The sequence below is a fragment of the Thalia democratica genome, chromosome 8, assembly GCF_965202585.1.
Source record: "Thalia democratica chromosome 8, ktThaDemo2.hap1.1, whole genome shotgun sequence".
In the NCBI taxonomy this organism is placed as follows: Eukaryota; Metazoa; Chordata; class Thaliacea; order Salpida; family Salpidae; genus Thalia; species Thalia democratica.
This window is the reverse complement of record NC_139172.1, coordinates 11,242,461-11,269,591: the sequence shown is the minus strand read 5'-3', so window position 1 is coordinate 11,269,591 and position 27,131 is coordinate 11,242,461. Positions and strand designations below refer to the sequence as shown.

The 27,131-nt window shown below is 25.7% G+C and overlaps 1 protein-coding gene across 2 annotated transcripts; it reads left to right on the top strand.

Moving 5' to 3' along the window:
- Positions 1-333: 333 nt before the first annotated feature.
- On the top strand, positions 334-23,738 carry LOC145841872 (F-box only protein 8-like). 2 transcript variants are annotated; one of them, XM_082949163.1, is made up of 9 exons: positions 334-458; positions 2,646-2,755; positions 6,159-6,244; positions 12,856-12,973; positions 15,035-15,153; positions 16,236-16,304; positions 16,417-16,535; positions 20,731-20,840; positions 22,916-23,738. In XM_082949163.1, the coding sequence occupies exons 1-9, from the start codon at positions 377-379 to the stop codon at positions 23,075-23,077; spliced, it is 975 nt and encodes a 324-aa protein (XP_082805289.1). In that variant the 5' UTR covers positions 334-376; the 3' UTR covers positions 23,078-23,738. The 2 variants fall into 2 exon arrangements, with proteins under 2 accessions (XP_082805289.1, XP_082805290.1); XM_082949164.1 differs by having other exon boundaries at positions 340-452; positions 2,742-2,755.
- Positions 23,739-27,131: the final 3,393 nt, after the last annotated feature.

Sequence of the window (27,131 nt, the reverse complement as noted above, 5' to 3'; positions counted from 1 at the left end):
GTCCTGAACAAGACGTTAAAAGGTATCCGTGGTGTGCGACTCGATAACCGAAAGGTTTTTCGTGTACCAGGTCCTAAGACAAAATATTTCGTGAGTCTTGTAATAAAGTCTATTTATTTGGTCCTGGTAATAACCAAGTAGTGGATGTCAAAACAAAAAGTTATGAATATCAAAACTAAACTGACACAAAAAACTAAAATGCGTGTGGACCTTTCGTACTCATCAACCCTTTTTACTATAAACATTTTTATCTATCAATTTTCAATGTTATGTTCAGTGCTTGAAAGATTTTATTTACATTTTGACTATAAAAAACAGAAAATTTTATTTTTCAGTATGAAGATATTAAATATGTTAAAATAAATCCAAATAAACAATGGGTCAGAAGGCACTCCGAAGATTGATACCAATAAATGAATACGAAACCATCAATGAAGACAATTGCATTAAAAGTAAATGTAAGCAAGTTTTAAACTACATCAACTAAGTTATTGTTTAAATATTTTCTGTTCAATAACACTTTTTCCTTTATAGTTATTAATTTGAAAACTTTAATTCTTTTTACATACTTGTGAGGTTTAAAAGTGAAAAGACATGTGATAGCTCCTCTTTCCCTTGCAACAATTAACATTTCAACAGGAATAATCTATTTAAGAAAAACATGCTTATTGCTTGTATCTAAACTTTCTATTTTATATGGTTGCCACACACTCCAGATATTTTGAAATTTAAGAAAATCTCTGTAAAACTCATGACGTCTAAGGATAATTTGAATTTATTTCTTAATTTCAGCAGGGTTGCCAAAACACCTGGAATCCTGAAAAAAACCTAAAATTAGAAAATATATAAATAAGAGAAAAATAAACAAAGATCACAAAAAAAATAGAATGTTGGAGAATTTATCTTAAGTAATAAATTTTTATTAGATAAAAAATATCATGGTTTTTGGTATCAAACAAATATCATTAAAAAACCAGGAACTTTAAGCTAATTTTACTTATAAAGTAATTAAATTTAGATTAGATACAAAAATATATAATGTAGGTAGTTTTTTTTGTACAGTGCTTCCTCACTTGTCCAACCCTTGCTTATCCTTGCTAATCTGGCCAAGAAGTAGATTTATATAATTCAACTGGAATCAATGCTTTTTTATAAGTACATGTCTAATTTGATTTTCAATAACTAAGCCAGCGGTTTGTAATAACTTGAAAGTTCTTAAAAAATTAAACTTGTTCTTGAATTAGTTTTTTTCCTGCCATACAAATATAAGAATATTAAACTAAGGGATACTCTAAACATCAATTTTTTAATTGCAATGATACTGGGTTGTATTTAAAAGTGTTGCCAGGACATACTTAGCACCAGTGCACAACCAGCCGGAAGAAACTAAAAACTCAAAAAAAGTGTTTCACCATATTCTATTCTGTGAGTTTTATGCTAAGAAACACAAAAGTTATGTCAAACAAACCCCTAATCTGTCTTTTTTTAGAAAGAGTTCTGATACTAGTTAAACAGTTTACAATGAGGTTGTAATTTGTTTTTAATAAATTGTTTTCAACCTTAAAAAGTTTTGTTTTAATCAATTTTTGTCTGTTTTAATTATTTGGTTTGTTGAAGAAAGTTAAAATTAATAAACATATATTAAAATGTACTTTTCATTATATTCATTGTATAGTATAAATGAGGTAGATTAATAGAAGAAAACAATTTATTTTTTGTTGTTATCCGGCCTTATTTACAAAAAAAGCTTGCCTAACATGACCGTATAAGTGAGGAAGCACTGTATCAATAAAAACTTTATTTATTATAAACACATTTTAAGTAGCTTTACATTATCTTTTCAATGTAGTTATACTATTTAAAACAATTTTACAATGCTAACATTAAAATGATGTTTTGATTAATTTAGATTTGGTTTCTAAGTAATTTTAGTTTTTTGTACAGTAAGAATATAATCCCAATAAGTCTAAAGAACACCTGTTATTAGTTTAAAAACATTGACATGTCTTTCATATTTCCTTATTTTTAGTACATTAGCTCAATTTATTTTACAGTAAGGTATGTTAGATATATTGCAATGCTGTTAATATATTTTGTGTATTTTTTCCTAGAACTAGTTTTACTTAGTTTAATATATTTTAAAAATAGAAAGACACTACCAGGGTTGCCACTTTACCTGGAAAAACCTGGAATTTGACAATTTAGGCATAAATAACCTGGAAAAACCTGGAATTTGAGATATTTTGAAAAAAAACATGGAATTTTGATGAAAAAACCTAGATAAACCTGAATTTTTAATAATTTTAACATTTTAAGTAGTAAAATTTGATTTGACACAAAAAATCTATCATATAAATATTTTTTTTTTGTCATCATCAAAAATTTTTAGATTAAAAAACACATTTAAAGTAACTTTACAGTATCTTTTCAATGTTTTTATACTATTAAACCCAGTTTCTTATATAGAAATTAGCTTAAAACAAAAAATAGACCAAAAATGTGTACTTTTAAAAACCTGGAAAAAATTTGGAAAACCTGGGAAATTTTTTGAAAAAACAAGTGGCAACCCTGCACTACTAAATTGCTAACATTTTTTATACTTAATTTGTTGTTTAATTGTTTTTCTTAAACAATTTTTTTTGCAGTATCATTTAGTTTGAAAACGTTGATAAAGAGTAAAAATCCACAAATCTCCCAAACACAGTTTAACAATTTTGTTGATTTGCATTTGTTACCACCAGAACTTGCACTTCAGGTTTTTTTTAATTTAACTTGATAGTTCTATTAATATAGTAAAGTAAATTTTAATTTGAACACCAGGGATTGGCAAACTATGGCTGGTCACTAAACCGTAAAACAGTGGTTTTATATACACTTTTATAAAACAGTTAAGAAATATTTTTGTGATTTAAGCAAACAATTAGGCTCTTAATTACGTAACTACTAATTATTTTCCTCGACTACTAAGACATTGAAAGGTATACAAGTGGTGTGTGATCCAATAGCTAAAAGAAGTTTTGCGCACTAGGTCCTAAGACCAAATATTTTCAGAACATTTTTTGTTGTTCATTAGATAAAATATTATTAATTCATTATTTCATATTTTGTCATATTTTTTGTTTAAAGTGGTATTTTTTTATTAATTATCACATTTTAAAAGTAACTGTGGTCAGAATTTTTCTGCATAGTTCAGCTGAGAAACTTTTTCTATAAAAGTTCGCCCTTTACTTATAAATGCTTATAAAAGGCTGCCAACCTTGTTGTACACTAATTAGGTAATTCTTTTTCAATGAAAATTAGAACTAATTTTATTAGTAACAAATTTTTAGTAGATCTTCTTATGTTGTAAATATTTTAAGTTATTTTGTATTTAGTGTGGTGTATTCTTGAAAAGTTTTAAGGGAATAGGAGGGGGTCTAGCATTAATATACAAAAAATATCATTGACTCCTATATGAAAGCTTGAAATAAAAATTACAAGCCAGTTTTTACATAATTAAAGAAACTTATTAACTTTTGAAATATTTTAATGTTTGTAAAAAGTTTAAAATACAAACGTATAGATTGCAATTTTTTCATTGTCTATTTTCTAAGGAATGTAAATATTGAATAAAAATCTATCTGATCTTTCATTTTTTGAGCTGGAAACCTCAAACTTTCCGGAAACGTTTCTTTTATAGTTTAGAAGACTTTTAATGTTATGAGTTAAAAAATATTAATAGTTTTGAATTTTAGTTAAAAAAAATTTTTTTAGTTTAAAAAAGTTTAATAGTTAATATTTTTTTCCAAATTAAAAAATAATCCTAAATAAAATTTATTTTTAATTTAGTAATAGTAAAATTTGAAGAAGATTTGTTAAAAAATGAAAGTGAAGAGAGGTTTTTAATAAAATAATCTTTTTTTTATTAGGAACCTATTGAGCAAACCGACTTTAATTACTTATATCTCAAAAATTGCATTGAATTTTTTCTAAGCAGTCAAAAATGTCTGATAATTCAGATAAAACAAAATAAGTTCAACTTGTAAAAATCAATGCAAACCCCTTTATGCCCTTTATATGGTACTAATTTTGATAATTGTTACTTTACTTTGAAAAAAAAAAAAAAAAAATTAAATACTTTTGTTCAAAACTTTATCAGTTATTAGATACTAAAGCTAAAATTTACACAAACAATATTTTTAATTAAAATTAGGTAAATATTGCAAAACCATATAGGGTTGCCACAAACTCATTCTAGCTAACTCATTTAGTGTTACTAAAAAGATAAAGTATATGGTTGGAAAAGCTTCTAGAACAGGGGTTGGCAAATTGTGGGCAGGGGCACAAGTTTGGCCCTCAAAGAGAAAGTATGTAAACTGTGTTGTGCCTTTCAGCTGAAAAAATCTTCAAAACAGTAGAAAAAGTAAAGTAAAAATTCATAATTAGGTTCTTAGTTTAATAAAAAGTAATTACTAGAGCTTTATCATTGCTTATTTATTCATATTTTGATTTAAATTAGTATACTTTTTGACTACTACAATTATTTCTAATAACTGTGGCCTGCAGAAGACTTTTTTTCTACACAACAACTTCTAAGACTACATTATAATAATTAATTTAAAAAAAACAATTTGTAAGTATAGTAATTTAAAAATTAGTAAAAAAAATTTAACCAGGAGTTTTTATTGAGGCAAATAAATCTTAAGCTCGATTTTTCATATATTATAGGATGCTAACCGATTTTCATGGTTATTATAGATAGTTAACTAAAAATTCTTACATTTATTTGATGACTGTAAAAAGAAATCTAAAAAACGTTACATGACAATTCAACTAAAAAAATTAAAATTTCTTATTTTTTTTGTCATAACTAAAAAAGATAGATACATAAAAAAGAGGTTGTAGGTCATATAAATGATATTATGATAACAAAAAGTATTTATCAAGAAGAGCTCTCAAAATTACTAAAGGTTATTATATTTTGTAACTTATTTTAGCCATGTCTAAAAAATATTGAAAATTTTCCAAGAATAAAAAGTGCCTTTTTAAGTAACTTATAATATTAAAGTAGTATAGAAAATATTTTGATAAAATCTTCATTAGAATAGATAATTAACAGATATTAAAAACTATAGAAGTTAAGGGCATAGGGGGGGGGGGTAAACACCCTTTTTTGGTTTTTTATCTTATTTTATGTAGTTTTTACTAAGCTACAAGATGCTTTTTACAGATTAAAAAAATTCAAAATAATTTTCGAGATATAGCCGGTCAAAGTTGGAGGCAACAATAGGAACCTTATGGGAGGCGCAAACTAAAACGACAAAAATAGACTATTTCACTAAAAATCTATCTTCTCCTAAGTTTTTTGGGATAACTACCTCAAATTTTTAGGAAATGTTCCTTGATAAATTTAGAATATTCTGTCGGAACAGAATTTAAAAAAATTAAAAAATAAAAATTTTATAACAAAAAAACTAAAAAAAAATGTTTTTTTTTGTTTATTTTTTATATAAAATTTTTATTTTTTAATTTTTTCAAATTCTGTTCCGACAGAATTTTCTAAATATTGCAAGGAACATTTCCTAAAAATTTGAGGTAGTTATCTCAAAAAACGTAGGAGGAGATAGATTTTTAGTGATTTCTAGTTATTTGCAGTTTTAGTTTGCGCCTCCCATAAAGTTCCTATTGTTGCCTCCAACTTTGACCGGCTATATCTCAAAAATTATTTTGAAATTTTTAAATCTGTAAAAAGCATCTTGTAGCTTAGTAAAAACTATATAAAATAAGATAAAAAACCAAAAAAGGGTGTTTACCCCCCCCCCCCCTATGCCCTAAAATAATCGTGCACCATGCATAGAAAAAATAGAATAATTTACCTAAAATTATATAACTTAAAACAAATAAAAACTTCTTTTTCTCCACAACAGTAAAAAATTGGTGCATGTCTCAGCACCTAAAATTTTCATGTAACCCAGAATGAATTTTCTGTGCAAGGTTGCACACCGTGAAAACCACCGGTCTAAGGACCATATTTTGATTTTAGTTAAATAAGTCATTTAAAAACTATATTCAGAAAGTATACATTCAAGAAGTTATATGTAGTTATAAGTGTTGTAAAATTATTTCTAATTATAAAGTTTATGTTACTAAATTAATTTATTTACGATATATTCATACAGATATTGCGCAATTTAAATGCCACAGATTTGTGTCTAGCTTCATGTGTTTGGTCAGATCTTGCTAGTGATGAATTTTTGTGGCAAAAGTTAGTTTTAGATTGTGGTGTAGGTGTCTTAAATAATATTTTAAATAACCAACAACTTTTAAAGTATATACAATGCCTATGTTGGTAAAACAAAAAGTTTTTGTTATTTAAGATTTGTAGTATACGATGCCTACCATAGTTTTTTTATTTTATTTATAAGTATAAGTTACATAATAGTAGTTACAAAAACTTGATTAGATTTCATTTACTTTATAATTATTATTTTAGTATTATTTTTTTAAGTCCTAATATTTTACATGAATTTAGGTTTAAAAATACACCTTTTAGCAGGGTTGCCACATGGTCAGGAAATCAGGAAAAGTCAGGAAATTTTTTTTAAAATGACAAAAGTCAGGAAAAAATAGGGAGTTTTAAAAAATGTCAGGAAATTTGATAAAGTTTCAAAAAAAGTCAGATTTTGTCAGTTTAAATTTACAAAATTCCTTATTATCCAAAGCCTTCAAATGGTAAAAATTAATTAAAAATCCTTTATAAAACTGCAAAATTTTTCTATTGTCATATTGAACAAGTACCCTACTTGAAAAACTAGAAATTTTCTACATACACTAAAATAAAGTTAACACTAACATACAACCACCTCTTCTTTTTGCCCATTGACCTGTTTTAGTCATCCAAAAGGGGTGATATTGTTTACTTTAGGAAACCATGCCTTTATTTATGACATTTAACAAATATAATAAGTTTAATTGTGTTAACTTTTCTTAAACAAACAATATTTTATCAAAATACTTGACTACTAAATAAAGTTAGCTACAGTCACCTCTTGCGAATCTACGCACTCGTTTAGTTACACTTTTTAAAATTCTTAAAAATTACAAAAAAAAAAAACTTTTAATATTGTAAATTTATTGTAAGTCTTTAGTTTACAATATATTTGTTTTTTTAAGTATATTTTAAAATTAGAAAAAGATAAATTTTTAATAAGAATGATATTTTTGCTTTTTAATTTTTTTCCTTACACAAGGAATCTATTGAACTCTATGGCATTACTCTTTATATTTTAGGTGTCTTAGCCCTCTAAATACCTTTAAATCAAACAAGGTACAATGTTCTTCCTCAAAATATTTATTTCACTCTTATATTTGGATATAAGAGATCATCAGTTGTTACAAATAAATCTTATTCAAATAGAATATTTCTAAAGATTCTCTTTGAATAAGATTTTTTGTAACAACTGATGATCTCTTATTTTTATTCAAAATATAATTTTTAGTGTTTGTTAACAAAAAATCCAAAATAACTTCACTGGAATATATAATAATAACAAATTATACAGTATCCTTCTTTTATTATACTGACATATGTTTCTGTGTGTTAACGGATTAACATACTTCAACTGGGCTATGAAATGGAAGGAAGATCTCATATATCCAAATATAAGAGTAAAACATTGTTTTTATTATAATAAACTGTAAAAATATAAAATATATAAAAATCCCCTTAAAGCTAATTAAGTTGAGAACTTTGAATTGTTTGATATAAAGCAAATTACAATATCAAAATATTTATGGCATAAAGTTTCATTTGCAACTCAATTATTCTTACTTGTTGCTATTTGTTGCTAATCGAGTTTTCAAAATTCAAATAAGCTTTTCTGTTAAAATATAACTAGAATACCTTTGTTAGTACTATACTGATAAAAGTTAAAGACGATAATTAAAACTATATACACGATTAGTAGTTAAATAGACAGATGTTAAAACATGTAATTATAAGAATTTTAAGCAGCGATGTTATTTTAGTTTCCTTATAAAGGTAAAATTATTATTGTAAGTTTATTGTCATACGAAGGACCCAGGCATCAAAACCTAGGCCACTTATACAGAAAGACATACAACAAAAAGACAAAAATAAACCAAAATTGTACATTAAAAATGAAAAAAAAAAACAGAGTTTAACTAATTAAAGTTTAAAAATTAACATAAAAACACAAAAATTATAACACAAAATTTATAATTCCGGTGCTTCCGAAAAGAGAACAACAATATCCTACTTCAACTTCACCCGAACAGATGGTTTCACTCCAAAACTGGTTTCACTTTCATTCGAACGACTGGCTTCACATTATTTGAACAACTGGTTCAGCTTTCATTTGAGTAACCGGCTTAACTTTTATCCATACAACTTGTTTCACATATATTCGTATAACTAGAACCGCTTTTATATGAACAACGTTTTTCATTTTTCTTAGAAGAGCCTGCTTCATATTTACTTTCAAATCTTTAATACTCAGATAACTCAGCGTTTGTTGGACTTTCGTAGTAGCTGATAAATGTTGAGAACACTGACTATAAACAAAACTTAAGAACCTAAGGCCTCTAGCACTTTAACAGCCCAATAAACTATGTATTAAGGAACAGGTTTTGTTACACAGAGGAAAGGCGCCGCTAATAAAATAAAGCTATAGGTTAAACCAAATTAGACAAATACAACCAGTGGTTAATGAAGAAATAACAACAACAAAAAAATCACTTATGAATTTTGCTAACAAAATATTTATTTAAATCAAACTTTTTTAACCTTAACCGAAAATGCTCAACTTTTTTACAAGAAACTAATTCGTTTGGAAGCTTGTTCCTTAATTCAACTGAACAATAAAAAAAAGAATTATGCCAAACATTATTATTGAAATTATGTCTGCATGTAAATTTTCTGCTGTTACCTCTCAGTAAATAAGTGCATTTATGAGGTTCAAAAATAGACTGTAAATTAATTGTAGTTTCACTATTAATCAGTTTGAAAAAAGTAATTAAGTCAAACTCAATCCTTCTATACTCTAAAGACTTAATACCAAGTTTTGAGAGTCTATCAAAATAAGATGTGTATGAGATGTTACAACGGTTGAAGACTATTCTTGTATATTTTCTTTGAATGAATTCAAGATGGTTAATATCTTTCTTCAGGTATGGAGACCAAATTGGTGTGTTGTATTCTAACTTAGGACGAATGTAAACGAGATAAATTTTTTTGAGAATGATATATCTGTAGATTTAAAACTCTTTAAAACTTTAAAAGAAATAGTTGATGCAATTTGATAAACGTAATTGATATGGTGGTTCTATTTTAGGTTTTCAGCAATAAAAATTCCCAGATCTTTAAACACTTTAGTTGAAGGTAACCTTATGTTGTTTATTCTAAATTCAGAAGTGATACTAGATGTATTTTTTTGAATGTTTAGAACCTGACATTTACTAGGATTTAAAACTAGTTTTCTTTCTTTTAGCCAATGATAAATTTTATCCAAAGATTTTTGTAGAATTGAGTTAGAATGGCTAAAAATTTTTGTATCGTCTGCAAAGAGATTTATGTTGCTATCGACATCTACTTCTAAAGCTATATCATTGATATAAATTATAAATAAAAGTGGGCCAATAACCCCTCCTTGAGGCACTCCACTGAAAACAGGTAAAGACTCTGAAAAAGTGTTACCAATAACTACTTTTTGGGTTCTGTTTTCAAGAAACTCTTTGAACCAGCTAACTAAACTTTTATGAATTTTGTATTGAGTTAAAGTCTTTATTAGTTTAAAATTGGATACAGAGTCAAAAGCCTTTTGAATGTCTGTGTAAATAACTTTAGTTGACTTATTGCTTAGAAATGAAACCAACCATGAGTGTAAGCAATTCAACAGTTGATAACTAGATGATCGATTAGGTAGAAAACCAAACTGTTTATGTGAAATTAGCTTATTTAAAAAAAGGTGATCAAGTATTTTTAGAGAAATTATATGTTCGAAAATTCTACAAAAACTGCTTGTTAAAGAAATGGGTCTGTAGTTTAAAGGGTTGTACTTACTACCTTTTTTGTGCACTGGTATGACATATGAGACTTTCCACTGGTTTGGTACAGAGGATGTAGCTAGTGAACAATTAAAAATTAGTGAAATTGGAAGAATTAGGGAATAAATAGTACGTTTAATAAAATATGAAGGAATGTTTTCAGGCGTTCTGATTATTTTATCTTTTAAATGATTAACAGACTTAATTATTTCATCATTGCTTATGAAGAAGTTTTCATTTCCAAACACTTTTTACTAACAAGTGTAAAATTTTTGTCATCACAATCTTTAATAAATACCTTTTGAAAGGACCTGTTAAAAAAAGAGGCTTTATCAAGTTCTGATATTATTGGAAAATTATTTTCATTAATTAATACAGGTAAAGAAGGTGTTAACTTGAGCTTTGATTTTACATAGCTGTAGAATTTTTTTGAGTTTGTGTTTTGGCAAAAACGTTTTTCATGTTCTATGTTGAACACTTTCACTGCTTTTTCATATTTTTTTGATACAGTTTTGTATTTTTCTATCATCTGCTTATCTAACTTACATTGTTTGTAGAGTTTTAGTTTTTCTCTTAACAACTTTTTTATATCAGACGGATATGTTTTCATTTTTCTGTCTTGTTTAATCAAAGGCACAAATTATTTGATTGAAAAGTTTATTGTTTTGATAAATTTATCATAAAAAATTTGTAGATTTTTTGAGTTGTTAAAAAGAACTTTCTAATTTATATCTGATAAAAATTTATTAATATTCTCAAAATTTGCTCTACGAAAATCTGGATAGAGTGATTTAGGAGATGGTTTTTTACTTTTGTGAACACTTATCCCAAACAAAATAACATTGTGATCATTTATATTTGTTAAAGGTGAATCAACCAAATGAAACTTAACTCTATCTAATGCCATATAATTACAAAGCAGTAAATCGAGGATATTACCGTTCTTATGGGTAGGTGAGTCAATAAGTTGTGTAAGGAGATTATCTGAACAAAATTTAATAAAACATTTGTGACAGTCATTGTAGGTTGTGCTTGGGATATTCCAGTCTATATTTGGCAAATTAAAGTCACCTAAAATGTAAAAAGGAGACTGTTTTGGAATAAGGTTTCTGATTAAGTCGATCATGTTTGAAACAACAGCTAGAGATTTAGAGGAATTTGGAGGGATGTAGACACATAAAAATCTCAATCTGAGTCCTTTAAGAATCAAATCAAAACACAAAAATTCAAAACCATCAGATGAAACAAAATTAGTTTTTACTTCAATTAATTTTAAATTTTTTTTAAATATAACAGCAACGCCTCCTCCCCTGCCTATTCTGTCATTACGGATTATATTATACCCTAGAGGACAAAAATTTGAATCAATAACATTTGAATTTAACCATGTTTCAGTAAAAAAAAATAAATCTAAATTATGTGTACACATATAACATTCAATGAAGCTTATCTTGTTTAAAATAGATCTTATATTAGTATATGAAACATTTAAAAATAAATCTCTACTAGAGGTTAAACTATTAGAAAAAACAGTGCCTGAGGCCTTAGTATTAGAACAATTGAAGATTAAACTAGATGACTTAAGATGCATGTCAGTGTTTAAGCTAGACTTATTAGGCCCAGAGATCCTGGGCGTTAAACCGAAAGGGCAGTTGAGTACTTTCAACTATTTTGTTTTGTTTTATAACGTATCTCATGTTCAAATTTTTACTTTCAGCTTCTGCTTGTTTTTGTTTTAGTTCAAATCTCAATTTTCTAAAATGTTCCATCTCTGATTTTGTTCGATCAATATTAATGTAGATACTAATTTGTTTTCCCAGATGCTGTATTTTAAGGTTTTTTAGACTCAACAGTCGTTTTCTGCTAGATTGTGTCAGTAGCTTCAAAATTATTGGTCTCGTTTTATTGCCGTTGTATTTACCGATACGGTATAATGTATTTAATTCAGTTTCAGCTATCTTGTTGGAACCTAGAGAACTTTGTATTTTATTCAGGTCATTTTTTGCATTTTCTACCGTATAAACTGATGTATTGCTAATGTTTTCTGGAATATTAAATACTATTACATTTCAAGTTTTTTTTTCTTTCAATTTCCTCTCAGTTTTAGCATTTATTTGATGTGTTACTAGTGACAATTTACTGTCAATGTTACTAATAAAGTCTGGTTGTTTTTGAAAGGAGTTTGTTGATGCTTCTGCATACATTGAAAGTTTCTTTTCAAAATTATCAAACTTTTTGCAGAACTCTGTTTTAAATTTCATAGAACTTTCATTTAGTGAACTGATTTTGTGATCAAGAGACTTTTCTGTAGTTTGTTTCTTGTAGACCTCCTCATGAGTTTTTTGTGTATTCTGGATACTGATTTCAAGTTCCTTGATTTTTGTTTCATACTGACTTTTCAAGTTATGGATTTCTTTTTCCATTGACTGAAATTTTGCATCATTCTTTCTTCCTAGTTGTAGCAAACTTTCCTTTGTTGCTTTACTAACTTTGCAGTTTTCAATGATACTTTTTATTTCCAATTCAGACATTTAATTTACTTAAATATAACCTTTCTTTCTTTCTTTTATTAAGAATTATTAAGTAAAACCTTCATAAATTGTTATGAAGGTTTTTAATAACCTGTAACTGTCTTTAAAAGTTAGTTAAGTTTATTTAAAAGATTAAATAAAACATAGATTTTTATTCAATATAAACAAAATTTACCAATAGTAAAATTTGTAACTTGTATTTATTTAAAGTTTAGTATTTAATTTAGATAAAACAAACAACAAAAGTATTTTAAAATCCTTTTTTTTTTGTTTACTGCAGGTTGTGCAAGTCTTCATGGGGTTATTGCTCAGCATACAAACAGTGGAAACGTTCATATAAAAAATTATACTTATTACTAGACGAAGGCTGTCTTACATTTAATAATAAACCTGAATGGGTTAGTTTAGTTTTGACAAAAAAAAATTGATGTTCTTAACTAGTTTGTTTCACTTTTCTAAAACTCCTGAGCAAAGTAAACAAAAGTTCTTTTTTAACAACCGCTCTTTCTTGATATGTATTAAACCATAGTTTGTTATGTACAAAGGAAATTAAACTAGTTTAATGATTTGTTTTACATTTACTTGTTTTAATTAAGGCCATAGGGGGGGTAGGCCATGTTTTTTACAAGTTGATCTTATTTTATAGAGTTTTTACTAAGCTTCATGTTGCTTTTTACCGTTTTTAAAAATTCGAATTAGTTTTTGAGATATGACCGGCCAAAGTCCGGCCGCATAACAGGTTCCTTATGGGGAAGGAAAAACTAAAACGGCGAAAAAAGACTAATGCAAAATATATCTCCTCCTTCATTTTTTAAGCAATCTTATTCAAACTTTCACAGTCTATTCTTTATACAATAACAAAAAAACGTTATTTGTGACTTTAAAAAATTTCAAGTAAAAATACCTATTTTTTGAAAAAAAAAATTTTTTGATAAAAAATCATTTTTTTTTTAATTATTGTCATAAAATTTTTTTTTTTTTTAATTATTAAAATTCACAAATAACGTTTTTTTCTCATAATGTAAGGAATATTTTCTGAAAGTTTGAAGAAGATTGCTTGAAAAATGAAGGAGAAGATAGATTTTAAAGCCCGTTTTTAAAAACTCGAGAAAAACGGCTTTAAAGTTACCCTTTATATACCCTTTATTAAGACAACCCTTTATATAACCGGTCATAAAAAAAAGTTTCTAAATATTTTTAAAATCTAAAAAGAGCATCTGAAAGATTATGAAATTTACTATAATATAAGTCTATATGTTATTTTTGGTCAAAAAATGGCTTCTACCCCCCCTATGGCCTTAAATCAATATAAAAGAATATTTTGATATATAAATAGTGCTTTGAACTAAAAATAATCTTTTAAAACTTTGTTAAATGGAAAAATTTTTCTTGAATATTTACTTCTAAAAATATTTACAATTTAACTTTTATAGCTTGAGGCTAGTATGTTTTTTTACATTAAATCATTATAGTTGTGTAAATTAAAATTTCTTTTATTTAGTTTAAAGTATTTTTTCTTTTAAGTTTAATCTCAAGTATATATATAATATTATTTTATAAACTTTAATGAGTAAATTACAAATATAATCAGTATGTCCTTTTTAAACAGAGTTACTGTTATAGTTTATGCTTTACAATTTTGAACCATATAATAGACTGATTAAACAAAATTGATAGTCGCTAAATACTATTAAGCTTCATAAAATTTTACTTTAGTTGTTTGTTTCAATTTAAAGCTCAAAAATTTAAGGATTCACAATAACAATTTGTAAGTTATTTTAAATACTGAAAAATACTATGAAATAAGGGTTGGTATAAGAATTTTGAAATTAGTTCATTGGGTTATTAGCATAAAGTTATCTAGTTCAAATATTAAATAGTTTGACAGCTGAAAGCCAATGAAAATAATGATTCTTTTTTTAATACAAAATTTCTCTTAATATTCACAAAAATACTTACTTTTATTTAATTGCTATAAGTATGTATGACGACGACTTATGTAAATACAGCTCGAAGAACGGTTATAATACCAAATTATAGGTTATTAAAGTTAAAAAGAAAAGAAAACTAGTTAATCGGACTTTTGAAATGTAAAAGCTGTTTTTTAATAGAATTCATCATATACCTTCAACTACTACTTTTTATAAAAAAAAGTAAAAATGTATTATATTTACCTGATCTTATATGAGTTGATTCGTAGATAATTTAATTTGATGATGAATACAGTAGTAACCATTTAATGTTTTATAAGTTTATTAAATAGTTAACAAAATTATACTTTAAAACAAAAGTTAACCGCAGATACATTAAAAAAAAAAATAATTTGTTGAAGTAGTTATTTAGCTATATTGAAAATCTTTACAAATACTAACTTACGATATATAATACTAAAAATTATATACTAAAGAGTTTTAATTAATAAAATTGACTTAGACGGTGTCTACATGATTAATTTTTAGGGAGTGAAATACTTAATTGACAATAATGTTCTTGAAAATGAAGATTGTAAAATTGCAAAGTTTTTTCATTCTACTAATCGCTTATGCTGGCAACAAGTGAGAAATTATCTCAATACAAGGTATTTTTAGAATTATTTTATTTGGTCGTTAACAAACCTTTTAATTTACTAAGACTTATTTCTTCTGTATATTGAACTTTATTTATCTTCAACAACCCTTAACTTTTTTTGATAAGTAAAACACACCTTACTTTTAAAAGCACATTTCAATTAAAAAAAAATCTTAAAGAGTATAGAACTAGTTTAAAAAAAAGTATAACTTTTAAAAAGCTTATCAAATATAATTTTCAAACTTTTGTAAAAAAGTTATTAGATTGTTGAAAATAATATATCTACTGGATCTGTAGATCCATTTGTAAAAATTAATAAACTATCCTTTATAAAACTGCAAAATTTTTCTATTGACAAGTTGAACAAGCAGTTTTTGTATGCTTTTTAGTATTGATGATCTGTGGTAAGCACACTTCCATGTGTTTATAAAATAGAAATACAAATAGTTTGCTGATAGAGCTGTTTATTGCGAATACATCAATCATACACAGATGGAAGTTAAGTGATTGAATTCAGCAAAAAAAAACTGTTGTTTTTAACCTGTATAAAAATTAAAATGAAAGCTTAATATACTTTCAAGTGTTTGATTATGTATTTTAGAATAAGTTTAAATTAAGAGTTTGATTTAGAAAATTCAGGAAAATTATAGTAAACATTCAGGAAATTTTTCTCAGTTTGATCTATGGCAACAACTATAGTTGCTAAACTTTTTAAAAGTTTTTTTTTTTTTTTATAAAAAAGTTAACTACATAACAAAGTGTTCAGAATGTATTTTAGACTAGCTATCTAAAAACATTTCAAAGATACTATTAAACATTTAAAATGTAAAACTAAAGGTTATTTTTAATATTTTTTATTTCAATTTTGCTTTACAGAACAAAATCCGAATAGTTAGTTATTTGTGAAACTTAAACTTATTGTTCCTTTATTAATAGTCACATCGATTTCGTTGTTTTTCCAAATACTACTCTACATGCTTTTAAAGCATATTTTAGTATTTCTTCTTTTAAAGTTTGATAATTGTTGATTTATTAATTAGCTCTAAGCAAATTAAAACTTAATGTAATTTTTACTATTTTATGTTTTTGCAGGAAAGGAGTTTTAGACGAGTTTATAAAACTTCAGAATTTTAAAAAACAATTTCTACCAAATGCATTAAGGTAATTATTGATCCTAATTTGTATTAACTTAACTAAAATAATTTTTTTTTAAATCATATGATTATTATATAACATCATGTATATGAATTTTAAGCTTTTTTAATTTTCTTAGAAAGTTTTTCAATGCTATTCAAGCTCCTACTTTAAGTGACCAAGAAAATTTGCAGAGTTTGATTGAAAAGTTTTCAAGATTATACTGTGAAGACAATCCAGAAATTAAATTTAAGTCAGGTTACTTCAACATGTATAATGGAATTGAAATATTTTTGTTACTAAATTTTGAGAAAATTGTAATATTTTCATACCCTTAAAAGCCTTTTTGATTTTAAATACAACTCTGATATAATGAATAGACTAACAAAAAAACTAATGTTTTATTATATGCATAATTGTTTTGTTTAATTGAACGTCCTTAAAATTTTAATCTGATAAAAGATAGTGGAATATTGTTTTCTACTTTTGAAAAGTTATAAACTTTTTAACACAGATCAAAACTCTAGCAATATTAAACATAATCTTATCATAACTAAATTTAAAAAAATGATAATAAGAATCTTTATTAAAAGCTATGAAAATGCACAAAAAATCGTATCTAGAAGTTGTCTTGGTCATATATTTCTATATAGGCATGCTTTATATGTTTCTTATTAATACTTAGTACTGCTTACTTTACGTTCAAACCTTCCTGACGCATATGATCCTTAAGTAAGTGGATATAATTTATTTTTGCAACTACCTAAATACTGTGCTTTTCTTCTACTTACCTTGTAAATGGTTGACCAGTAGTGGCATTATCAGAATGGTCACCAAAATCTTCCAACAATTTATGACTGATAGATTTCCAAGATATTTGATTGGATAAGGGATTCTGACCTAATAGTCATTTTTATGTCTGATAAGTAGATGATAATATCTGCTCCTGCTTTAATTTTTTGGGCTGGTCTATATGTATCTGGATGAGGACGAACTTTTGAAGGGAGATTTTGAGTATCTGCTCTCACTGTAGAGAGGAGAGCGCGATTGTCTATAGCTTTGGCGGCTAGAGGTGACTTATAACCTTCATGTCTTCTCATTTTCTTTAGACCAGCAGCAAACTGATTCTGCAATTTCTTGTCATGAATCGTCTTTTGTATCATTCTGTCCATGTCATCTTTCGCGTCTCTAATATGTTGATGCTTTGGTTTTTTAGCCTGTTTACGCGTTACAACACCTAAAATTGTCTGAATGCCATTCTTCCGTGTGCCTGCTCCTGTGGACTTCGATCGACTCCTTCTCTGCTGAAGTCATGCTGTAAATCTTACACTTGAAAGGTGGATCTTTGTGTATGCGACAGGTATGAAATCTTGGTAGGAAAAGAGTTTCTGTACTTGCTCTTTAACATTTTATTTCTCCATGTTGCTCCTTTAAGTGTGTCACTTGATCATGCTTCTTCCCGAATATGAGGTTGTAAAACATGGGACACGTCAAAGACCTCCTTCCTAGCGAATTTGGTTCATTTAGGCAGTAAATGACCTCTTTAGGTCATTAAGTTATTGTTTCCATTATGTTGCAGACTAGTTTCTTTATTCTGCTAACACATCTCTTTTGAAAGTCATTTTATAAGTTTTGCTCTATTTTGTAGAACTTTAAATTTTAGTCGAACATATTACGGTATCAATACTTTCTAATGCAAATAATGGACTATTTTTAATGTATTCCAGCTATTGTCATCTTCCTTTTCGACTATCGAATATTGCATATTTAATATCAACCATCTGATGTTTTACGTTGACTACTGGATGTTCCCTATTGATTGTTAAATATTTTATGCAACCATCGGAATTTTTTCTGTAAACTATTGAATCAGTGATTACAGCCACCCACTTTATTAATTTAGCTACGCAATTTTCAGATTTTTTCATAATCAATTACAAACCAGGGTTGCCACTTTACCTGGAAAAACCTGGAATTTGACAACTTAAGCAAAAAGAAAACTGGAAAAACTTGGAATTTTGAACAACAGTCTCTAAAAAACCTAGAAAAACTTGAAATTTTGACAATTTTCACATGTTCAGTAGTAAAATTTTGATTTTACTCAAAAAATCTATCGTATAAATAAAAAAAATTTGTCATCATCAAAATATTTCTTTATTAAAAATCATATTTAAAGTAGCTTTACATTATCTTTTCAATGTTTTTATACTATTTAACACAGTTTCTTACCTTAAACTCAAATTTAAACTAAAAATAGACCCAAAAATGTGTACTATTAAAAGCCTGGAAGAAATTTGGAAAACCTCGAAAATTTTTGGAAAAAACGAGTGGCAACCCTGCAAGCATAAGATCACCTTATTTGTCTTGCGCACATTTAAATAACCGATTTCCTGCAACTACGATGGTTATATTTGACCCGATTTCAAATGCTTACTACCTGCGAATGAAGGCAACCCATGTCCTTGGCTGGTCCCACGGTCGTCAACCCTTGGTCAAATCAGCTGAGGTGCCTTTGACATTACTCCAGCATTAGAAAACTTAGAATCTTGCTGATGTTCCACTATGGTAGAGGTCAAGAAGTCTACACACTACATTACAAGGTAGGTTTGGCGTCTGCTACTCTCATTCAAGGATCAGACACTTTATTACAAACGTTTTCAGCTGTTTTAAAGAAGATCATTTATGATGATTAACTTCTTATTTAAGTAGTGCAGTTTGTTTAGTTGTTAAGTAATGCATGATCTGAAAACATGGCAACAGTTGATGAAATACGACATTACGAGCTACATAACCTTCCCGTCTAGAAATTTAATTAATTAAACTGTGTTTTTCAGTTTTTGTTGGATATCAATACATATTATAGGTATAAATATAAAAGAAATTACTAAATCTTATATATGCTTTGCACCTAAAGCATAAAGCTTTATGTGTTCATCATGATCAATGTTAACTACTAGACAGTCTGATGAACTTTAAAGTTTTCTACCTTAGTTGCAAAACATATGTAGTCCGTTAATTTTTGTTTTTACCATTGATATTTGTTGCTCTGTTTTATTATCTAAAAAGTATAGAAAACTTTCAACCAAATTTAAATAAAACAGAAAAATATGTATATAAAGAAAACAGTTTGAAATTTTTATTCGATACTTTTTTAAGGGCACAAGGGGGGTCAACCTTGTTTTATTCTAGTTCATCTTATTTTGTAAAGTTATATTTGAGCTATCAGCCATTTTAAACAGCTTTAAAATATTCAAATTAATTTTCGATATATAAGCGATCTAAGTCAGTGTGCTCAATAGGTTCCTAATGAAAGGCGCAAACCAAATACGAAAAAAAAAATCTATTTCATTAAAATTATATCTTCTTCATTTATTAACAAATGTTCTTCAAATTTCCAGAGAAAGTTAATTACTAATATTTAAGTCAATTGAATGCAGAAATTTATTCAATATTAAAAAATTAAAAAATAATTAAAATCAACACCTATATTTTTTGTTTTAACTATCTAAAGTTTTAGTTTGTAAACATTTTGTAAATTGCAACATTCAAAGTATTTTTAATTATAAAACGAACGTTTCCTAAAAAATTGAGGTCTCTAAGCTCAAAAAATAAAGAAAAAAAAGAATTTTAAGTGAATTTTTAAAATTCTGATAATATTGACAATGAACAATTTGTTGTCCATACTTTCGAATAGAAATTTTTTTTCAACAACATCTATATCTCAAAATATAATTAAAATTATTATGTTCGATAAAAACTTAATAATAATTTATATTTTTAGCTTTAGTATAAAAACCAATGTTAGATTTAGTAAAAACAAAAAAAGTTTCACTCCCCTATGCCTTTAATTCCATTATACTTACTTTTAATTTCATTTCAATACTACTAATCTTAATTTCGAAATTGTATAAAGTTATTTAAATTATTTAAAATTATTAATTTTTGTTAATTAAAGATTCTAACGATACAAGTGCGTTGGAATACAACAACTATTTCTAAAAGTGTTAAAATATTGATAACTAACGAGGTTTCTCTATTTTAAACTAATAAAACATTTTTCATAAGTTAAAAAGTAATACAACAAAGAATTTTTTACAACTTATACAAGCTCCGTAGAACTGCGGTTATTAATTTCACTTAGAGAAATGTCGTTAGTTTTCAATAAGTTTTTAACAATTTTTGAGTTTTTATAATTATTGTTCAATTTGTTATATACAGTTTAAGTTTCAAGCCTGGTTATACTTAAAAAAAAATTTCATCAAATAATTAAGAAAATATTTTTTTAGGTAATGTGAGTTTTCAAAACTATCGCAGCTAAAAAGATAAAATATGCAAATTAATACTAAATAATGCTTATTATATAATAATCAATACTGTACGTGAGTGTGTTTATTTTTGCTAAACTGTTGTATAAAAAAAATTATTTAAGAACCTTTTTTTTTTCTTTATTTAGAAACGGTAGCGATGTTGTGCTATGCCCTTATTTTGTTATCAGTTGACTTAACTAGTCCTCATGTGAAAAATAAGATGTCTAAACGTGAATTTGTCAAAAATATATGTCAGGTTCGTTACTTTTAATTTTTTTTTAGTTAGTCACCATTTTGTATATATTTTTGATTTGTTTAAATTTAAAAACTAAGGTGATTTCCTTTTTGTTATTTAAAACAAGAAAAATTTTTGTATTTTCAAGCAGGTGTACTTTTAACAAAATCTTTAATAAAAGTCTTTAGGGTTGGCGAAAAACCTTGAATTTGCGAAAATTAAAAATAACCTAGAATTTTGAACTAAAATCACTAAAATAAACTGGAAATTAAAGGAATTTTACTTGTAAAATGATCAAATTTCGATTAGATACAAAAATCTTTCATAAGATAAAAAAAAATTTTGGTCATCATTTAGAATTTTACTTATTATAAAACATATTTAAAGTAAAATTACAGTATGTTTTTAATATTTTTATACAATATAAGACTGTTTTTACCTTGAACTTTATTTTATACTAAAAATGGACAAAAAGACTTGTACTTATAAAAACGTAGAAAAAAAATTTCATAAAACCTTTAGCTAACGAAACTAAGTTAGAGTTTTTTCTAACTTGGAAGTATGTTTTTATTAAATATCGAAAATTATAGATTGGTTTGCTTTATATTTAGCTTCTTTTTTCTCAATAAACCTTTTATAATACTTTTTAAATTCTGTAAATTTGAAAATTTTAGCATAATGTTTAGCATAATGTCTTCCTACATGTTATTATATAAATTTTTACAGATTTTAAACAACTGAAGATCTCGTTTTCAAACGAGTGAAACATTGTATTGTTAATAAAATTTAAAATTTATTTTTAAAAATTTAAGATTAGGTTTTTACATAAATAATTTTTTTAAACTGATGCACTACAAAAGCAAGTTTAATTATCTTATATAAATGTCTTTATGGTAGATAAAGATGAATGATATGTAGATAGTCTTCCTTTTTAATACTAGAAACGGACAGTTTTTAACTTGTTGTAATAAGTAAAAGTTGTTTATAAAACCATTGAAAATAACTGTCTCAACTCTGTGAGATAAAAGCACTGAGTGAGATATTTATCGATTATTAAAAAAAAATAATTCTGTTGGAAAATACTTACTTATAATGTAATATAATGAAATGTAAATAAATTTTATATAGACTGTAATTCAAGGCTTATCAATATATATTGAAAAAGTTATAATAAATATATGATAAAAGTTCAAAATCTAAGCTTACAAATTATCACCTTTATTTATTTAACTTATAGTAGTTAGCTACAGTTAGCTGTAATAACGACTGTACACGAAGAATTAAGAATTCCCTTAAACATAACTTAATAACAAGAATATTGCATGTTGTTTTATAGTTTTTTATTTAACCTGTTGTTTAAATACGTAGTTTAAAATAACTTTTTATAGAATTTTTAATCCACCCCTGTTTTATAAAATACAAATTATTTTATACTGGTTTTTTCTAAAAGCTGTACTTTATATGCATCTTCTAATTTTTTTGGTATATTTTCTTTATAATGTTTTTTATAGTGGATAATTAATGCAAATTGTTTCTTTAACTTATGATTTGACTTAATTATATTATTTTCTAAATGTTTCTGTGCATTTAATTTTAGTTATGTTTTTTGTTTTAATTTTGTTTAGTTTTAATATTTTTTCAATAAATTAAAGATATCTTGCTCATTGTTTTAATGTTAAAGAAATGAGACAGTTTTTTTTTCAATGGTTTTTTAGCCTACTTTTATTGACAATGATGAATATTTTTTAAGTTTATATAAAACAATTTAAGTAAATGACTACAGTTAGTTTTGAAATAAAACAAATTTACCATTTTTGTGTTTTGTTGCACAAGTATTCAATATATTATTACAGTCCTTAGATATTAGTTTTAAACAGCCATTGCAATATTACATTTTTTTTCAGTATTATTATTCTAATACAATTAGATATGTCGAAAATATAAAATTTTATATATAAAGCAAAAAAAAACAAAAATGTATTTTGTTTTAACCCCAAAAACGTTCATAAAAAAGTATATTAGATTAATTATAAATATAAAGATTATTAAAAAATACATAGTTTTAAATAATCGAATAACACAAAACTATTCAACAGGCAACTCATCAGTTGGAACAAATAAGATTTAATAACTTGCCACCTTGGCAGCAAGTAAGATTGCAATTATCTGCTAAGGTAAGTAGGGACTTTGCAGGCCATCTTTATGACAATGTGTATTTGTGTGGGCATGTAGCACCTCAAAGATGGGAAAACTATTAAACACTAAAGTATCATGTTTTAAATGAGTTTTATTTCTTGTGTTTTTATACAATATCAAAATGTTTTTTTTTTACTAAAATTTTATACTAATTTCAATATAAAAAATATTTTTGGTTTGTATAAAGTGTTCTTTTACAACAGAGATTTTAGATTTTTATACACGTTCAAAATGTTAGTTTAAATACTTGATACTAAATTTTTACCCATACTCATATAATCTTAAAGCTTACCTTCATGGTAATATATAAAACTGAAATTACTAAAAACTTTCATAAGCGAGTATAATAAATGTAAATTGTGTTACAAAAAGTCTTTAACTTGTGGTGTTTCAAAAAATGTTTTATAAATAAATAAATAAAACTAAAACTACAGTATGATTGAATTGTACTTTAAAAACTTCAAAAGTTTATTTTTTCGAAGCAATGAAATTTTTACTTAAAATACAAGAATTATAAATATTCTTCATATTAGAAACTGTTTCCTATTAACATTCTGGAATACTGTTGTGATTTTTTTTTCTTCTACGTTTAACTAAGCTTGTTAAATTTTTGTATTAGCGATTGTTTTCACGAAGATAAACTGAAATTTCAAATTTATTATAAAAAATACCTCAAAAGTTAATATTGTTTTTTTAAAGTTATAGCGTTAAACTAACTAAATAATTGCTACATTCTACAAGATTAAAGTAATCAAAAAATTATATCTTTTGATGTTTCCAAATTTTTTTATTTTATTTATTAAACAAAAACTTAACAAACATTTTTTTATAATTTCAACTGTACAAAACTTTTTTTTGGACAAATTTTTTTCAATAACTAAAAAGTTTTTCTTGATCTCCAAGTGTCTTTGAATATTTTAGCAAGTTACCTTTTGGTGTTTTGAAAAGTTTTTAAATTATTATAAATCATAACTTTTTTTTCTTTTTGGATTTGTTTATTATTTTGATAATAAAGTATGTAATTTGTTGATTTTAACAATTTTAAAAATTGCACTTATTTAGTCATTCTTGGATTTGAAGTATTATTGTTTATTGAACAACAAAAGAAGCGCTCAAAAAGTTTTGTCCAACGTCTTGGTGTAAGAAAAAACCTTTCGGTTATTGAGTTATACACCCAGGATACAGTTTAATGTCTTGACTAGGACATAGTGTTCAATATTTAAGACAATTTTCTTTTAATAAAAAGTAAGCTATCAAACGGTAGCTATTTTTTAACGGATATCATGATTGCCCAAGAAAAAATACAATGACATAAAGCGGTGCTTTGCTTTTTATTAATTGAGATAGTCTTGTATACATGTGTGATCAGATTGCAGTTACGGAGTTGGCGATAAATTCAGAGTGAACCAATTTTAGAGTCACAAATCTTAGCGATTAATAGCGTATTGAGAAGTTTAGCTTATCCTTCTTTAAAACTTTCGTAAACTCGTTTAAAAGAATAGAGAACAAACATTTAAAAATGGAGTTTGTTATTAGTCATCAATAACACAACAGTCAGCAAACTGCGGCAAGAGAGCATGAATTTGTTTTTAATGAGCTCTCTAGGCCACCAAACAAAAATTTGCAGCCTGTTTCTAATATATATAGTTCACATAATTTTATCTGTCAAATTTAGATTGATTTCAATTTAAAACCTGTGATAAAAAAATTATTAAAAAAGATTTATTTTTTAGGCTGAAAATTCTAAAAAGAAAAGTTTTCTTTAAAAAGATGTTTCTTTATAAATGAATTTATAACTTGAGAGATTCTTAAAGTGCTCTCAAAAATAAGTAAGTGAAACCTAATAATATAAAACTAGGTAAACTGAAATGAATTACAACTATACACATATTAAAAAAAAGGATTTATATAAAATGTTAATACTTGTAGAAAATTTTTAGTAATTTCAATGATAAGTAAATTTTATCTTTACTTATATATGACTTATTTAGTCCTTAACATTTATAATCTATTCTACTTAGCAAATCTAATTTATAAGTAAGCAATCATTTACAATTTAGAAATGGTGTGGTGTCTATATTAAAATTTTTTTCTATTGCCTTTTACAAAAATATGCATTTAGTGCTGTAACGTGTTTCTACTTGTGAAATAAATATATAAAGATGGGAAAAATGTTTAATAAAAACTGTTTGTGTTTCATTATATTTCTTTTTTAGATGATTTTTCATATATAGGGCAAGAGTGCTGTATTATAGTTTTATCTTTATACTCTCACTATTTCATTATACTTTCATTGTTTAACACAGCCATATTTCTTTCAGAATTTTAATTTAATCTCTTATTGTTAACAAAATTTCTGATATACTGAGGTATAACTAAATATTTATCAATTAGTCAAGGAACATAGGTTTACAAAGTCTAAAGATATAGAGAAGTGAGTTAGCATTCAAAAACATATTTTAAATTAAAAATATACAATAAACCTAATTTTTGCAATATTTAAAAATTTAAAGTTTCTATTTATTAAATTTTTTAGAATTCTAAAATGCGTAACTAAACGAGAGTGCGTAACGTCACGAGTGCGTAAAGATGCGAGAAGTTACTGTAATTCATTTATTTTATAACTAACTTAAGGAATTAAATTGAGTCCTAAATCTTATATAAGTTATAACTTTGAAAATATAAATAAGTACGGTTGCTTTATAGCAGGTATAACATTTTGCAATTTTATTTCTTCTGCTTGAAAACACCCTACTTTCTTAGTTTTTAGTGTTTTTTGTGCTTATTTATGCCCTCCTAATAGAAAAATTTTATGTATAAATATTCTTTAGCACTTGTAGTGTCTAAAAACTGAACAAATTAACTCACCTCAGATTCTCTTTATCAAAAAGTGATGCATTGTAAAATAATGTTTTAAAAAATTTCCTTCAACGAAAGAACAACAAGACAGGTTGACAAGATGAGCTATAGCAGGACAAGATTAGTTTTAATTAAAAAAAAAAGTAGTTATAACTATTAAGAAAAAGTATTTTTTTATATTTTTTTCTAAATATTTACTTTTTTTTGTTTAAAGAAACATTTTGTTACGTTGAAAAATTTGTGTAGTTGTATTGTAAGAAGGTCTTAAATTAATGGATTTTTTCTCTGCAGCTCCTAACAAAAAATATCGCGCGATGCCACTAGTGTTTAGCAAAATAAACTGCCTTGTAAACAGCTACATCAAAATTCCATTTATTTTTTAAGCTTAACATAACTGCAAATTTTGATTAAAAATAAACGCAACAACACTTAAGGTAGTCTTTATTGCGCGGTAGGACTTTTTATAGGCAGATTAGTTACAGCATCTTTGCAAAATTACCTATTTATATTTTTTATGACATCACAATTTTTTGTTTAAGGGTAGACTTTTGGAATTTAGATTGTGTAAAGAAGCGAAAATAGTGGCTAGGCTTATCATAAATATTATGGAAAGTTTTTGTATTTGAGATTTTTTTAACAAAAACAACTTGGTTACACATGAACTTTATAAGTAGGATTTATGTAAGTTATATCTTGTAAATTTACAGAAGTAGCGGTTATAAAAAGTTCTGCAAAAACAAGAATAAAATTAGCTAGACTTATTGTATATTTTATGATTTAAAATTTTCAAAAAAAAACATTATTTATTAAAAAAAAATTTATCAATTAGTTTTGAGGTTTTAATCATGACAACTTTTGATTTGTGTTCAATACTTTGGTATAATGGATTAATATACATAATATAAATTTTTAGGTAGTTAGTATAAAAACTAGGGTACAATTAGTTAAATTTAAAATATTTAACCCATAATTTACTTGATTACCTCCACATAACTAATAATATGATAATAAGAGAAGTATTTCTAATAAAAGTAATAAAAAAAGTAATAATCAGAATGATATCACATAAATATGAATCCTAAAAACATTTTTCGGCTATATAATTCTTCAGCATTTGTTTATGGCAGTACTGTTTACACTGCATAAAAAAAAATTAGAGTTCAACATTCTACAGGCCTATCCACTTCTTTTTTGTTTACAAACAGAAATGACATTTAGTTGTAGCAACACCTCAATAGTACCCATATTTTTATTGAT